This window comes from Osmia bicornis, chromosome 5 (genome assembly GCF_907164935.1).
Source record: "Osmia bicornis bicornis chromosome 5, iOsmBic2.1, whole genome shotgun sequence".
Lineage (NCBI taxonomy): Eukaryota > Metazoa > Arthropoda > Insecta > Hymenoptera > Megachilidae > Osmia > Osmia bicornis.
In genome coordinates this window covers 554,197-570,818 of record NC_060220.1, presented here as the reverse complement: position 1 = coordinate 570,818, position 16,622 = coordinate 554,197, and the positions used below count along the sequence as shown (strand labels likewise).

Sequence of the window (16,622 nt, the reverse complement as noted above, 5' to 3'; positions counted from 1 at the left end):
ATGTATCAACTGTTGTTAAGTGTACTATGAAACTAACTAATGTTCTAGAATTTCAATGTTAAAATTTCAAATAACCATCAACATTTTGGTAAACTCAGATATCGAGCTTTGAACGATACTATCTGTACTTATCTATAAACACGAGATAACTCGGTAGTATGTCATGTTTTTAGGAAGCCATCGAACATTCGTCTTATTAATCAAGTGTCTTCGATTTCAGTCTGTGAACATAAAGTACAACTGTTATATGTTTGCATAAACATTCCTAAGATATATCGGTATATTCTATTGCAAAACTGAAGCCTTAACTTGGATGGCAATCATGGAAAAGTAATGATCGTTTAAATGTAAAAATTTCTCTGTACATATTAAACTTTATCATGTACGTATAATTTTTTCTCAATCATTCGCAATATCAGTAAATGAATAAGTATATTACATTCGTGAGAAAGATTAAAATAGATTACGTTTAGGTGATGTGCAAATCGAAGAATCATAAAAGAACAGTCGATCTCATTATTACCGACGGAATTGATTATTGGATCGATCGAATCACAGGTGCACACATGTGCTCCAAAATTGAAATATTCAACGATGACGTCAATCTGCTCAAAAGACAACGCGACAGAGAAAATACAAAGAGTATTCAATGTTATTTACACAACAATGAGGAATTTCACATCAAGATCAATGTTTAATAATACGAATCTTATTGCGTACGAATACTATTACGTGTACAAATTTGATCATATCTAAAAGGCGGAAAATTACAAATTAATTTGAATTTATAATTGAACAGTGTTGCTCGGGAAAGAAGGAATTCTTCGTTATCGACCGGACCGATTTGACGTACAACGTGATCGAAACGAAACGATCCACAAAATGAGGGGACGTTCTCGTATCTATACGTCAAGATTCAAATATGAAGTATACATCCTATAAAGTGTGCAACACGTTTGGAGAAAGTGTTCCGTATACGTGTACAGTCGTAATGAGTTTCACGACCAGATGATGCTTCGTTTAACGCGTATCATCCTGAGATACTCACCTGCCGATCGACGACCTTCTGACATCGAGAGAACGGAAGTCATAAAGCGTTATCGAGGTTCTTTTCGTGCCACTGAGCCGGGTGAGTTAGTCATCGATGATCAAATGTGTGTAAACCCACAGGTATACGAGTCTGCAGATGTACAGTGAAAGACAAAAGTAAGTAGACACTGTTCAAAATAGAATAGAAGAGTTTTTTTTTTCAGTTTATTCAGAAATAATTTTTATACCTTCTCAAAAAACCTCAAATTATTTACACCAATTTTAACAATGTTTCTTTGTTTATCAGTTGCACTTTTTAAAAGCAACATACTTTTGAAAACATCATTTTCTTTTCACTGTTTAATCGATTCGTTCTTACGTTTAGAAATCATCGGAATGATTGTTATGCCAATTGTATAAGCAACGATACTGTGCCTGGATGAATTAGCGGGAAGAATGATCGAAACCAAACGAGTGTGAAATATCAAAACATTTACCTTTCATGAAATCATCAAACATAGAGTGGAGGAATAAGTTTCAGTTTAATTAAAACCCGATCTTGTATACTTTCAGTAACTTGATCGCGTAAGAAACATAGCTGGTAAGCATCGGAATTCTTGGACACCCTGTACGTGTACGAATATCGCGTGGTTGATGCTGGCCGAGCGTCCTTGGGATCTCCACCATGACTCGAATCGAAAAGGAGCCGTAGGTGTACGACCCATGTCCATGGCACTGCTTCTGTACCTGTCGAGTACCTTACCATGCTTCATGGAGATATCGTTACCGTAGAGTTTCGTCAGACGAAAGTGGCATATTGCACGCGACAGCTCGACGCGTCCAAATTCTACGGATCCACCGTTTAACTATTCGAACAAAGTATCTACATAACGGAAATGCACATATTGTGCATGCTGTAGCGCAGTTCGACGATAATTACGAATATCATGAGGGTTGGTACCAGCTGCTTAACCGTGGTAAGTGATCATTAGCGATAAGGAACAATGTAGTACAATTTATAATTGATACGCTCCGAGCAGAGATTACAATTAGCGTATTAATTATCCTCGATATCCATTCATATCTCAGAATATTTGTTTTCATTTATCAGGCTTGCTGTGTGTATTATTGTCTTACTGGATATCATCGCTAGTGCTATAGTTAATCTCTCGAGCACGTGACTTCTTTGCTGGTACCTAATGACGGGCTATAAAGCGCATCGGATCGTTCGTTGTATGGAGAAAGTTTCGAATCACTTTGAACTTTATTCGAATCCTGAAAGTTTTGAAATATGCAATATTCCATTGCATGCAACGGTATGCAAATAATATTAACTCTTTGACTGCGGCACGCTATAGCAGAAATCCATCGTTGCTCCATTTCGTAAGATGAATTTGCACGCGTACGAAGGACACTATAGCAATCGTTAAATGATAGGATTAAACGTTCCTTCGTATCATCGCGTTGTTAATCATTGACGGAACGAACAGATTATCCGTTTCTCGGTGCCGCAAGACAAGTTTTTTCTTACACCTCCCTCCTTTCTCTCATAAAATTATAAAGAAAAAGAAGGCGAGATACATTTTTTTGCTACACGATAATTAGTCACAAGGTTCGATCAATTTCATGATTCATTCGACTGCGCGGGTTATTTGGTTGTTTATCTAACAATATCTTTATCAGCCGGTCGTTCGTGCTTCTATCTAAAGTTTGATGGATTTGTCGAATTTCATCGTGTACGTCCGTTGGATGTAGAACGAAATAATTAGAGGATTATACTCGTAAATAATTCCCGACGATCTAGCGCATAAAATATTGAAGCTTTTAAAAAGGCAAATATTTACATAGCTACGAAGCCGCTCGCGCAAACAAAGTTCTCTGCGTATTTTGAATCGATTCGTGCCTTCTTACTTTACCTGTAACGAACGGGTCAATTGGTATCCTTTCTTCGGGAGTCGTTAGTTTAATGGATCTGTTGCTTTTGGCCGATGAAACGATCCGGAAGGACGTGTGTTACGAAGTGTTCACGCTGCCGGTTGCATGCGAAGAGGCAAAGGCAGGATGCAATTAAGATTCGACGATTAAAATATGTGTGACTGGATGGAATCACGGTGGGAGGCCTCCGTGTTTTTAAATCGTCATGCATAATTTCTGATTCTTCGCGCGTGAGAATAATAGGCCGTAATTTTATGACGACTGTCGCGCGAATCGAGACTGAAACAAATTACTGTTTCTTTTCTTTTTCTTTTTTCTGATTACAAGATCCTCAATTTTAATGCTTTATCTATGCACTCGCTAACGCTAATTATTTTCAATTTTAGAAAACTTGGTGGTATAAGAATTCTGAATGATTGGAAGATTATCATCCTTGATCTAAGGATACCAAGGATACCAAGAGTACGTCCTTACGTGAAGTTGTTTGATGTTTCATTTATAATAGAAGCACATGTAACAATACCACGTGTCAAACAGTTTGATCCAAGTTAAAGCACCTTTACGCTTATTGACAAGGGTTTAATTTATGGATGCACAGATTATTTCCGGTAGCGAGGAGTACTCGAGCGTGATACAATAATCATGCTGTTGTCGCTCATAAATGTCACTTTCACGCTCGATGATAGTAATCGACAATGGTAAATTTCCTCTTTCCTTTCATTCATATTTATAAATATTGAAATTCACGATTGTTCGATCCGTTTCGTTTCGTTTTGTTTCGTTTATAATACACCTGGTAGCTGTTATAAAGAATGAATGTTTTAAGATTCGCATCAGCTACACGCCTTTGTAAAAACTTCACGGTCAAAGCGATTGATATCTCAATGTCGAGAAATTACCAGAGAATAGAACTGTACGAATCAAGATCGATCAAGAATGAATCATAGTCGTGAGTCGAGCATCTCTCATAAAAGTCGGGTCATTGATGTTTCCAAGAAACGTCTCTCTGAATCGTGAACCGGTTCTAAAGATACTCGGATAAAGAAAGTCATTCCATGAATGCTGTTAACTTTTCACAGTCTATTTTTTATTTACAATTCCAAATGCATCGAGTATCAAGAGATGAGACAAATGTAATCGGCGCTCAGCTTTGGCAAAGTCAACACATTGGGATGTTGCTTACTCTGAGATCGTATCATTTTAATTTCAGTACTGATTTCGGCCAAGCGTAGAGCAGTCAACCGCCAGGCAAACGTAGGAGGTTTCTGCAATTAAAAGGGAACCGATGAAGGACGTTTTTAAAAGGAGACACCGTAAGAATGAAAAGGCCAGCGTGATCTTAGACAAGCCAAAGTAGATAAAACTTTTATCATTGTCCTGGCCATTGCGTATGACGCTCCCCTGAAAGGTTGAAAGCTTGGAAAAGCGACGGTTCGTTTGCTGGGGCATCCCATTGTGGAAAACAACAGGGAAACAAGCTGCTCGCAAAGGGAGAGAGAAGGGGCGTTTAGAGTGGCCCATTTCCCTTATCACGATAAAGCGGTGCTCTAACACGGTAGTGTTTTAGAAGTGACACCAAGCGCGGCCAGCGAAGCCGAGAGCCGCTTCAGGGTGAGTCATTTTCCACGTACGATCAGTCTGCTCGTGGATCGTAGCCGCGATGGATCGAACAGTGGTGAAGTTGTCGTCGTGGTCGTCGACGTCGTCGCCTACGTGGTCATCGATCGAGTCCCTGTGATCGGTCCAGCTTTTTTTTTTCAAGTAGTCCTTCGAGGAACAATGGAATTCGAACTGGTCACCCGAGCATCCTTGAATTCTCTTCAGATGGTGGGCGACGGTCGCATCGTCTCGCCTAACAGTCTTGACGAATGGACCTGGTCCAGCTTGAGAGTAAGTGCATACATTTTTTTATTCTAAACTACGTGCCTTTTATCATGGAGAAACTAACGTGTAGCATTGTTCTTCGAACGAGGATAAGCAGGCAGTTTTATGCAAAGGAGCGTGCAAGAATTTTTTCCTTTTAATACAAAAAGAATACTTGTAGCAGTTTAACCGCGACGATGATGAACACTTTGGGCAGTTTTTGTTTAGGTCTTTGTGTCTTTTAATTCAACAGAAATCGTATCAGCCCTCGATGGAATCTATTGTATAATAATCATAAAATTGATAGCTATATTATACTTTCATGATTCAATATTGATTTAACAAATTTTTAGTGTACAATATGAAATATCATTAAGACCCGATGTTTGATTAGTTTCTGTTTAATACTCGTCATAAAACTGAAACTGTTCACAACGAAAGGGTTAGTAATTGTTGCTCGTAAATATGGAAGTATGCTCGATCAATTTAATTAATCCTTCGAAACGGAGAAAGTTTCGTTTCACGACTGTGTAAGTTTAATTCAACCATTTACGATTCTCCTGTCGACGTAGACACGTCGACTCGAGTTCTTCTCGTTTCTGCACCGTTCTAATCATAGATAAACGTTTCAGCTCGTTTAGTGGTGGTTCGCACGTTTTGAAAAACATTCCAACGCGAATGATAATTAAATTATAAGGAAGAGGAGGGCCACGAAAGCGCGTCAGTACGCGAGAGAAGCAGCTAGCTGCCATTACCGTGAAGATTTTCGTGAAATTGCAATTGGATTATCGACGATTTATCTATCGAGTTAGACTCCGACGACTTTTAACTCTACCCGCTCGTTCGACGAAGAATCTGAAGAGTAGTCCGATGTTTTATCGGATTTTTCCTTCCTGATAATTCGATTACACGGAAAAGTTGAATTTTTAAGCGAGCAATCAACGCGCGAATAGTTCATTTGTTACAGTATCAAGTTGATATCAACAAACGTTTGATAAGAGCAATAGAAAAAAGAAAAATGTTATTCAATCTCGTTCACGTCCTTCGTCGTAATCCGTTTGCATGGAAGTGAATTGATAGCGTGACACTTGAAATCTTTAAACCGGCGCTAAGAAAATCCTTTACGCGTTCTCTGAAAAAATCCTACTTTTTTCATCACCCGGTATATCAATTTTATTTGAAAGTTATCGCTGACAGTACGTCTAGATTAACTGTGCCTCGGTCAAAAACGAGACTAAATATTTGTGCTGATTTCTTCTGGTAAAAGTGAATCAAGGATATCGTATTGTGCAATTCTCGCGATTATTTGTTGAGAAATCATTTTTGCTTTGATAAAATGGTCGCATTGATTTAATGTTTATTAAGTTCGAATTACTTACTTGATATTTAGTTACACGGAAGCTTATCTAATCAAATTAGGAAGAAAAATGGTCTATGAACTGTGTTAAGTACAAAATAGCATTGCAGTATATTTTTAACAGATTTCTACGAAGACGTAGTGCCACAATGTCGGCGGAAAGACGATTTGACCCGATGGTCCATTTCTCGCTCTCTAATGACGAGATATACCGGAATGATACATAGCTCGTGACCACCCAGAGATTATAAGGAAGTAAACATTGAATGTTTCATCAAATGCATGTGATTTTTAGAAAAGTGTTATAGAACACGGAAATTCTCAGAAAACGCTGGATGATTCTATTAATACAACGCTATAAAATATCCATCCGTAATTATTGCTTTTTTATATACAACAGGCAAGCACTAGAAACAGTCTATAACCACTCCTATCATTCAAGAAGATTAACAAGTAGCCCATCCATCATCGTCCTTCCACATTCTAAACAACCGAAGCATCAAGGATTATCTCTCCCGAAAAACCATTCAACCTTCAGCTCCAATATACAATCTCCATTCACTTCCGGATGAACCAAGCGAACCAGCAAGCTGCTTCCACCGTTTATCAGCTCGTTTCGTGTACGAATTACAAATTAGCCAGGGATTCATGCATAATTTCGCCGCGACGATGAGGAGGAGAAAAGGTACGAAATAGAAGGTGGTCGGTCGGGCCCGTTCAAGATTGAAGATCAATATTCGCCGGACCGAAAGGTTCGCAGCCACGAGCTGCAACGGGCTCGTGGAAAACGCACGCGCGGAACACAGCAGCACAGATGGAACTGTTCCGTGTGTATCCGTTGAAACGAAAGAAGCGAAATTTCGCTCTCTCGCGAAACGAGTCAGGGAAAAAAAGGAGTGAAACCATTGGAACGTTGGGGCGGAAAGGCGCGGCTGCGCCCCACGATACTCGCTACGATTTTTATCGTGCTTTACGAGCCGCATAAATTCATGCTGGCTGTTCGCCTCACACGTCGCACCGCCGATTTTGCATCAGACCGCCGGTGACTGGCGGAGATAGAAGCACGTTGGGAACGCGCGCGGGGTTTCCTGTCGACCTCCTTATCAATGGGCTAACGCGATTCAGTGCGATACATAATTAGACTTTTCTTTTTTTCTTCTATATACGTTTAAGATATCATTCGTGAGTCATTCGACGAAAGGGAAAAGAGTTTCGAGTCGTTCGATTTCACTCGTACGTTTAACGGAGGCGCGAAGGTGCGACCGTGTGATTTAATACGAGCATCACCGATGGTTCTACTCCTTTTTTCTTCTTGATCATCGAGGCGAATATCGAGCGAATGGTGTATTTCTCAATGACGCAATTGCATATGATTCCATATTGGTCGTCGCGTAGGAAACGTCGAAGGATGTTTCCTTCGTTTCGAATCTCGCGTTTAGTTGCGTGTCGATCATCTCTGTGAAATCTTCTTATAAAATCATCGTATTTCCATCATTCTCGTTTAGTGATGTTAATTAGTTTAATTGAAAGAAATATTTTTATATACTGAATGTAAACATTGTGCACGTGCGATGGTGAAATTCTCTCTATGAAGATTATGCGAACGGAAGAGAAAAAAAGAAAAATGATTTGTTAGTGGCTGCTCCGGTTAGAGTGTTCCTCTTGTAAGACTATTTTGTCGGTGGTGCACGGATAGGTTTTATTTTATGCGATTGATAACAACGGAACGATCGCGCCCACTCGAGTATACTCGGCTTTTCAAACAGAACGCTATTTTTGCGTGCGCAAACTTTTAAACAACACTTGATATCGTATATTTTTCTTGCATTCTTTTTGTTACTCGTGATTTGTGCATTTTAATCCCGTTCGAAAAACTAACAAGGCAAGTACGCGCATTGCCTTTAATTTGTCAATTACTTCTTAACGTTATTCTCGAATTCGCTTAATTAACTCTTTGCATTCTTATTTTAAAATTAATTATTTGTATCCTCGAACTGTGAAGGTCGATTAATAGTAATTCAGAACTGAATGATTTGTTTCACGGAAAGTAAGAAAATTAGTAATTACAATTAGCAGAAACTTTCGAGCATCCGAGAAATGTATTTAAATGGGAATGCTACGCGCTATGTATTCCTGGAAGGTAAACTCCGAATGCAAAGAGTTAAAAATCGATTCTTTTTTAACAATGTGCGGGCTTAATGCGTCCGGATAGTCAGCTGTAAAATCATTAAACAGGATCGATACTCGTGTTGATCGTTATTAACGTTAACTCTGTGTAGAAAGTTCAAACATCGGCGGTCACACGTCGAATACATAATCTCACGTGGGCTTTCACTTTCAGAAACAGTTCAAATACAAGAGCCTAGAGAAGCTGTTCACGGTTTACCAGAGGAGGCTTCAGTATGGTTATCTGTCGCTCTTCGTTCTACTACAATTGGTGCTCGGAATCACGTATTGTTTGATTCTGATTACAATGGTAAGCGAAATGAAACACTAAACGTCGTACATATGTATGTACATACGGTGAAAACGAAACAGTCGGCTAGGAAATGTACAGTAAATGTAGAAAGTATACGTACAGTAATCAGTTTTAAACAACACTTATTGACTTATTTATAAGAAGATTTTTTTTTTATGTTCTCTTTCATAAATTAGTTGAGATGGACTATTATTTGAAATTGATTATTGTATCGTATAGCAGTAATTATAACGAAGACATACGATTAATCTTTGGAGGAAAGTCTGTCGTTTGTAAAGGGTGCTTAACTATGTATAGTCGATCTGTTTATAAATATGGATCACCAAGGATTAATTGGATTTCTCCCGTTCGATACTATAAATCAGAATAACTGAGACATCTCCCCCCTTCCAAGAAGCTACTCTATCAAATGAAATACCGATTCCGGAATATCATGTCCGATATACGTATTTTTCCTTGGTCACGTCAGAATCTGCAACTCCCATTGAATCGATAATCTTTCTATTGGTAAGGAGCGGCCAGTCATTTCGTTCCTATTAATAGAGCTGGCCGGTGTACATGAAAATCACCGGTACGCTGCCTATAAAAATATATGTATATATATGTACGTATTTCGTATAGACGAAAATACACCCGAAGTGTTTTAACGCGTGACCTAATTTTTCTCCAGGTCAGCATCGAGAACTGTGTGCCGGACGTGGTGGTTTGCACCGTGATGAACGCGTTGCTCTGCCCTGTGATCGCGCTATCATTCAGATCGAAGATCATCTCCAGAAACAATTATCTATCCGTTATATTGTCCTGTATGATCGTGGTGTTGTTGGTGGTCGGTGATCTGGCCGTTCCATTGTACTACACTTTTATGCACGCCCATGAGGTACCGCCGATAAGGTAATAAGATGAAGGAAGCTGCTTGATTAATCCTTCTGATCTGAAATTATAGTACTTAGGTATAATCTAGTGTGACTTAAGTTTTCAGTAATTGATGGAAATGTAGAGGAAGGAATATTCCATCACTGGCCTTATCTGTCTACATATAATATTTTTTTTTTAGCTAACAAGATGAGAGGTTCTATGTTAGACTCTCCCTGGTTCTTCCTGGATTTTCCTAAGACTATCCTAAAATCAAAAATAAATCAGGAAGCCTGCGTTAATCCAGTAGATTTTCAAGAAATGGCAATATAGGGGATAAAGTTCCCACCGCTCATAGTGACCAAACATTAATAGACTCTCCATTGTAACCTTGGGTCAAAACTGACCCAATATTGGCTGATCGAGGGTTAATCGTACAAGGACGTCGTTTAATTATCATCGACGTCCTTGCTCGGTTTCTCGTCGTCTCGGACCGACAGCTTCGATTTACTTCCTCTAAAACCGCAGTTACGAAAGACTGGCGAACCACTTATCGATATTATACTCGCAACACTCCCGTGAGATACTACTACGACTAGGTTTTCCTCTTCGTTCGAATTGCAAATTTTTATTTCGGGGAATTTCATTCAATTAAAGGCGGATAAAACGCTCTGCGTATATTAAAATTGTTATCTCTCGTTAATTCCAAGAATACGAGTTAACGTATCTATTTTCTGTTGAATCTTGATACTATTATAACTTGTTTTTCTCTTTTTTTTTCCTCGTCTACGTTTATACGAATTGTAAATTGTAATTTCGGTGAATTGCAATTCGATTAAAAAGAGGGATAATACTGTTCGTATAGTAGAATAATTACCTCTGATTATTCCAATGAGACGAGCTAATGAATTTATTCTATGCTCAATCTTGTTTTTCATCTATGACCCTTACACGCAAAAGGTAATTAGAGGTCAATATAAATTAGACGCGTATAATTTTGATGATTAAATCGAGTCTAGTAATCGGCTAATAGAGAGTCGTTTTTACCTTTTTCGCTAACGAACCTGTATACATGAATTTATCGTGTGTACATACACGTATTTATACCACACCTGTGTCACCTATATACGCATATATGTATACCTGCATGTGTTTAACAGCGTTTCTTTTTTCAGACCAGCGTACGCAACGCACGCGCTTCTCGCCTGTTACGTCTTCCTACCTCTCACGGAAAATCTACACGCATTCATATTAGGCGTCACGGCTACCATGTGTTACCTGGCCACCCTATCGTTAATCACTTACAGAAACACGTTCGATTATTCGACCAAGGTAAATTCACCTGCGTGTCGTTGACGCAACATCGTTGAAAATTAACCGAATAAATAAAATGATAATGTGTCGCTTGAAATCATTAGAGGATCACCTGATCAAATGAATCTATCACAGGCCACTTGATCAATTCTCATTCTTTCATTTCAAAATCCAACGTTCTCCGATTATTTTAAGCGTCACTATGTTACAGCTACTATGTTATTTGTAATTGATATCATTTCTTCTACAGATCATTACAGACACGATATATTTTATTTGCGTGAATGGGCTAGGATTATACTTTAGATTTATGAACGAAGTCGTTATTAGACGATCCTTCCTCGATCGTCGGAAGTGCGTTGAATCGACGTTGCGATTGAACTATGAAAAAGATCAAGAGGTAAGTTTATCTTGATGTAATACATTTTATTACGATCCTGTTACAAAACTCTGCGTACCAGTGTGCATAAATATTTGTAGGAACAACTGACACGGAGCATCCTACCGCAGCATATAGCCGCGAAGATCAAGAAAGATTTTCGTGATATTTTTAAATTTATCGAGGAACACAAGAAACCTCCGCCTAAAGGACGACCGCATCAGTATGTTTCTTGTTTATACTATCAACCCTTTTCTTAATTATAAAAACACGTGATCGTTTGTTCTCCAGCGATTTATGCGTCGAAACGCACAACAACGTGAGCATTTTGTACGCTGACGTGGTGAATTTCTCTGGATTGACCGTAACGTTACCCGTACGAAAACTGGTGGAGACGTTAAACGACTTGTTCGGTAGTTTCGACGAGGCTTCCGAAAGGCATAATGTTCTGCGAATCAAATTTCTGGGTGATTGCTACTATTGCGTCAGCGGTGTGCCAACGCCGAATTCCCAGCATGCGAAAAGCTGCGTGGATCTAGGTAAATATTATAGTTTGACGTACGCAGGTACAGCTGATCGCGTTGACTGCCCTAATAGAAATAGCCGTGCTTATTGCCCACCCACGATATTACAGATCATCAAGGTTATTAAGGATTAATACTTTAATCTGAAGCTTCAATTCGCCTCGTAGGCAGTCGACGCGTTAAACTAGCATGAATTTAATTGGAACGAATTGCAGGACTCGATATGATTAAGATCATCAAAGAGGTGAGAGGTAGGGTTCGACGCGAATGCGGGGTGGATGTAAACATGAGAATAGGGGTTCACTCGGGCAACATAATATCAGGAATTCTGGGTGCCAATAAATGGCAGTACGACGTTTGGTCACGCGACGTCGTTATAGCTAATAAAATGGAGCAAACAGGACAACCGGGCAAGGTACACGTAACGCAGCAAACGTTGGATCTCGTGAATGCTTCCGAGTACGATTGCGTACCGGTGGATTCCATAAACGACGAGATGCTGAAGAAATACGGAATTCGTAGCTACCTGATCACACCTTCGCTTCCTCCCGATTCGCCTACCACGCAGGTGCGTATTTCCCAGTGGCGTAGGAAGCCCGTGAAGATTAATTTTTCTTTTTTATCCAACATTTACGTTCGAGCTGTTCCTACGCCACTGTTGTCATCATTAATCGTTGAACGAACTTTCGTCAAGTATTTCGCGTCGTTGACAGGCGAACCTTGTTGCAGAACAGCGAGAACACCTTGACAGTCATCAGTCCGGACTCCCCTCCGGTGGCTAACAAGCATTACGTGAGATTCAGTAACGTCCGTACCAGTAACGTTAGCAGTTCTGGCCCGAGAAACAGCAGACGTCTGACCACCACTATAAATAATCATGTTGACGTGTTCGCCGGCACTTATAGACGGCGTACACACTTCATGGACTCCTGTTTGCGAGATTATCATCTGATGCTAAAAGCCGCAGATGCGGAGATGGAAAATGCTATTAAGCAAATGCCTCTCACTAAGTGGGAGTAAGTACTATCGCTGGATAATTTAACCGTTGTGTTAATGACCGGTTAACCGGTTCAACTTAGCTGAGGGAACCCTAAGTTGATATAGCTGGATTTTCTAATAAATTTTCGAATCACTTTTCAGACAATGGTGCAGATGGGAACACATCAATCCTTTGTTATTGACCTTTCAACAGTGGAACTGGGAGATACCGTTCCTGAAGGAACCCGATCCTCTCTTTAAATTTTACGTTAGCTCCGCTGTTTTTGTTCTAATCTTTATGGGACTCATTTACTTGGTACCAGCAATTTCCGTCTCTGAGTATGCTCCATTTATAAAGCACTTTATTAATAATCTTGATTAGGATTATTACATCATGGAAACGTGTAATCATCTTTCAGATGGCACTTGAGTACGACAATCAGTTACTCGGTTGCGATATTGTTCTTGATTGCTCTAATACCGATCGTTTGGATGCATTTCGCGTGGAATCGATATAAAGATCCGCACGATGAACACGAAGGACACGTTCCACACCCTCGTAACAAATTATTGTGCTTTTTGTATCAAACCAGTGTAAAGGTATTTTGGGTTATAAAAATCTTTCTTATCTTTTTGCATACTTATTTCATGTTACTTAATACAACGATCATATTGGATTTCAGGTGGTATGGAGCACGTTTCTTCGAACAATATTGTATTTGGTGATGACGATAATGTTAGCAGTGTGTGCCATGTTCGATATGATTGTAAGTTCAATGCCACATGATAAATAATCAAGAGAAAGCTTGTTATTCGATAATCGTGTTATTTCAGTTTGAATGTAACAATGTGGACGAGCTTGCAAGCAACAACATAACGTCTAGCGTAGCAGAACCTGGTGCTTCTAAGCTCGAATGCGTAGCTACACCTTGGGTAAGATTATTTAGTAGGTACTTGTGTTACTGTAGATTTCTATTTAGTTCAACTTTACAAATAAACAAGATGGTGTTTTTAATATCCTACAATAATCGTTTCCAGCAAATGACACAGACTTGTTCCTTGGCAATTCTAACAAGTTTCTTGTTTCTGAGGCTCCATTACCTTATAAAATTAGTAATGGGCATCGCGGTGGTGGCATTTTACTCGTGGAACGTTTGGATACACCGTTCGAATTTGTTTCAGGTAACTCTTGCGGATGCCTTTATTAACGTGACATTAATTATTTGACGGGAATTAATCTGCAATTTATTTCACAGTCAGGTGAAAGGTGGAATCCGTATCTAGAACCAAGACTGGCTCACGTTTTAAGCATTGTTTTTCTCACCTTTTCTTTGCACCTGATCGATCGCCAGGTAAGTTTTCTCATATTAAATATTCGTTATTTATTCGAGAACACATTGTATATGCATTTGAATTCTTCCCATAATTTATTCAGGCAGAATACTTGAGCAGATTAGATTATCTATGGAAGCGTCAATTAACCAAGGAGCAGGACGAAGCGTTTCATACTAGGAACGCCAATAAACTGCTACTCCGTAACATCTTGCCAGAACACGTTGGTATGTGTTGGCTTAAATAACATTGAAACGTTGAAAATGATCTGTGTAATTATATTTTATATACATTTTATACAGCGGAATTCTACTTAAACATGAATAGAACCGAAGAGAACGAGCCATACCACGAAGCACACAACAACATTGCTGTTATGTTTGCTTCGTTAACCGATATATCCATCGATGAAAGCAACGTTTTGATAGATTTGAACGAGATTATATGTGAATTCGACAAATTATTATTTGAACCGTACTTTGTTTGTCGAATTGAAAAAATCAAGATTGCTGGTAAATAAATTACTGAGGGACAAACATTGTTTCTACACGATGAAATCCTAAAGAGTATCGTATTTCGTTCAGGTACCACATACATGGCAGCATGTGGATTAGAAGCGACTCGACGTGATTCAATGCGCAGCTCAGAAAGCGAAGAAAGTTTCAACGATAACGTGGTGAAAGTAATGGCTCAGTTTGCAGTCGAAATGATGGCAGTTCTCAGTAAACTAAACGGCAGATCTTTCTACCGAACTAAACCATATAAGTGTGTATTATTTCTCTATGGTACACACATATTCTTGAAACTTAAATCATTTAGAAAAATCAATTCTTCAGATTAAGAATCGGCATATCACATGGAGAAGTAACAGCCGGTGTAGTGGGTGCTCAGAAACCACTGTACGATATTTGGGGTGATGCTGTTAACATGGCATCAAGAATGGACACGACGGGTGTTCCAGGAAAAATACAGGTTTGATGAATACCCATCAATTTCTTATTGAATAATTACTTCATCTCTTCCCCACGTTTCGTGTGGTTCTAATTTTGAAGATACGGAATATTATTTATACAGGTTACAACGGATACTGCGGCTGTTCTTGAACAGCAAGGCGTTAAATGCCATCTTCGAGGAAACACGTACGTCAAACCAAAAGGATACGTCACGACGTATTTTGTCGGCATCGACGAAGAACGACAGCTCGAGAGAATGAGTTCCGTCGAAGAGACTAGTCTATGATCCGAAGGTTAAATTAATTTTTCATAAATCAATTTGCAACCTTGGTTATAGTGTACAATAGTTGACCGAGGAATCGTACGCAAAGTGAAATTAATAGAAAAAGGGAGAGAAGAGAAACCAAAGAAACTTTGAAAGACCAAAGAACTGACATAAAGAAACGTAGTTAACGGCTGCGATACTAATGTGGAATACCTCAATCGAGTTTGCAGTGAATTGTGGATAGTATATGGATATGCAGCGTCTCTTTTATAAATGACGAATGATTTTATATGACCAATATACGTGATAAGGACAGTTCGAGGATGATGCTGTACCAGCAGTTTTCCAATTTGTGAAGCTATCGATTTACAGAGAAAATTCTGGTTTCACTTGAAAAACCTCGCTAATCATAATTACTAAATATTATTTTCTTCGACTACTTGAAATGTTTATATTGTAAATAACGCAAGAAAGTTTTTAAACGGTTGACGTTGTTTGGAAAAAAAAAGGTAACTTAAAAACGAAGCACAATCCACTGAAAGTACGATGTAACAATAATCGACGATAAAAGATTTCTGCTGTCGATGATTCGACGCTTTAGTGATTTGAGAGATAATCAAAACTGATATAATGCTTTATTTATATCGATGCATGTGTACGATAACGACGTGTTTCATCTGTATATTAAATGTACAATTGTACCGTGTCCGATTAACAAACACGTAGTTAGTTCAAAATATTTATTAACGTAGGTTCTTTCGGGGTCATGACATTAGGCGAGAATATTTTGAAAATTTCTGTGTACTCTTCAAAACTCAGCCTTGAAATAACTGGACCATTCTAAGTTCTAATTCATGCGTATACATATACAAGGTGTTCAACAACAGGTGGTAGATTTTTTAAGGGGTGATTCTAGGGATCAAAATAAGACAAGAATCGAGAATGACGAAATAGCGTTTGAGGTTTTGTTTTCCAGTAATTAATGTTTAAAAATTCGACGACTGAACGTCAAGTCAGCAGGGATGGGTACAGTCATAACCAAGAATCATTACCTCATGGTTATGACTGTACGCACCCCTGCGGACCTTCAGCCGTTCAGTCGTCGGTGCTGGGCAGGTTGCAGGTTTTAGGCGCTTTTTACTCGAATTTTTAAACGTTAATTACTGGAAAACAAAGCCGATATTTTGATCCCTAGAATCACTCCTTAAAAAATCTTCCACCTATTGTCGAACACCCTGTATATTCATCGATGATATCATGATTTCATTCAGTGTGTATAATTACTTTTCTATGCGTAATGCGAGTACCTTTTTTACATGAATGTTTGCATTCTTATTACACAAGATAGGATGAAATATGCTA

At 38.9% G+C, this 16,622-nt stretch overlaps 1 protein-coding gene and 1 long non-coding RNA gene across 4 annotated transcripts; one reads left to right on the top strand and one right to left on the bottom strand.

Moving 5' to 3' along the window:
• Positions 1 to 16: 16 nt before the first annotated feature.
• LOC114882676 lies at positions 17 to 3,115 on the bottom strand. Its single transcript, XR_006829436.1, has 3 exons — positions 2,946 to 3,115; positions 1,049 to 1,180; positions 17 to 221 (listed from the first exon to the last, which is right to left on the bottom strand). It is a non-coding gene; the product is annotated as an uncharacterized LOC114882676 (long non-coding RNA).
• LOC114882660 (adenylate cyclase type 7) lies at positions 1,920 to 16,230 on the top strand. Of its 3 annotated transcripts, none has more exons than XM_029199555.2 (22): positions 1,920 to 2,006; positions 3,351 to 3,662; positions 4,175 to 4,854; positions 8,526 to 8,660; positions 9,334 to 9,554; positions 10,691 to 10,847; positions 11,080 to 11,229; positions 11,310 to 11,431; positions 11,500 to 11,747; positions 11,948 to 12,300; positions 12,462 to 12,748; positions 12,873 to 13,049; positions 13,130 to 13,310; positions 13,394 to 13,477; positions 13,545 to 13,643; positions 13,749 to 13,892; positions 13,967 to 14,062; positions 14,146 to 14,269; positions 14,345 to 14,554; positions 14,627 to 14,807; positions 14,879 to 15,014; positions 15,117 to 16,230. In XM_029199555.2, the coding sequence occupies exons 3-22, from the start codon at positions 4,744 to 4,746 to the stop codon at positions 15,279 to 15,281; spliced, it is 3,381 nt and encodes a 1,126-aa protein (XP_029055388.1). In that variant the 5' UTR covers positions 1,920 to 2,006; positions 3,351 to 3,662; positions 4,175 to 4,743; the 3' UTR covers positions 15,282 to 16,230. The 3 variants fall into 3 exon arrangements, with proteins under 3 accessions (XP_029055388.1, XP_029055389.1, XP_046141836.1); XM_029199556.2 differs by lacking the exon at positions 1,920 to 2,006 and adding an exon at positions 2,270 to 2,345; XM_046285880.1 differs by lacking the exons at positions 1,920 to 2,006; positions 3,351 to 3,662; positions 4,175 to 4,854 and adding an exon at positions 7,317 to 7,526.
• The last annotated feature ends 392 nt before the right edge of the window (positions 16,231 to 16,622 follow it).

Bases quoted from the DNA above. Each gene is read 5' to 3' on its own strand.
- LOC114882660 (XM_029199555.2), top strand. From the start codon at position 4,744: ATGGAATTCGAACTGGTCACCCGAGCATCCTTGAATTCTCTTCAGATG. The intron at 9,555-10,690 runs GTAATAAGATGA...TTCTTTTTTCAG, and splicing joins CATGAGGTACCGCCGATAAG to ACCAGCGTACGCAACGCACG. The intron at 10,848-11,079 runs GTAAATTCACCT...TTTCTTCTACAG, and splicing joins CGTTCGATTATTCGACCAAG to ATCATTACAGACACGATATA.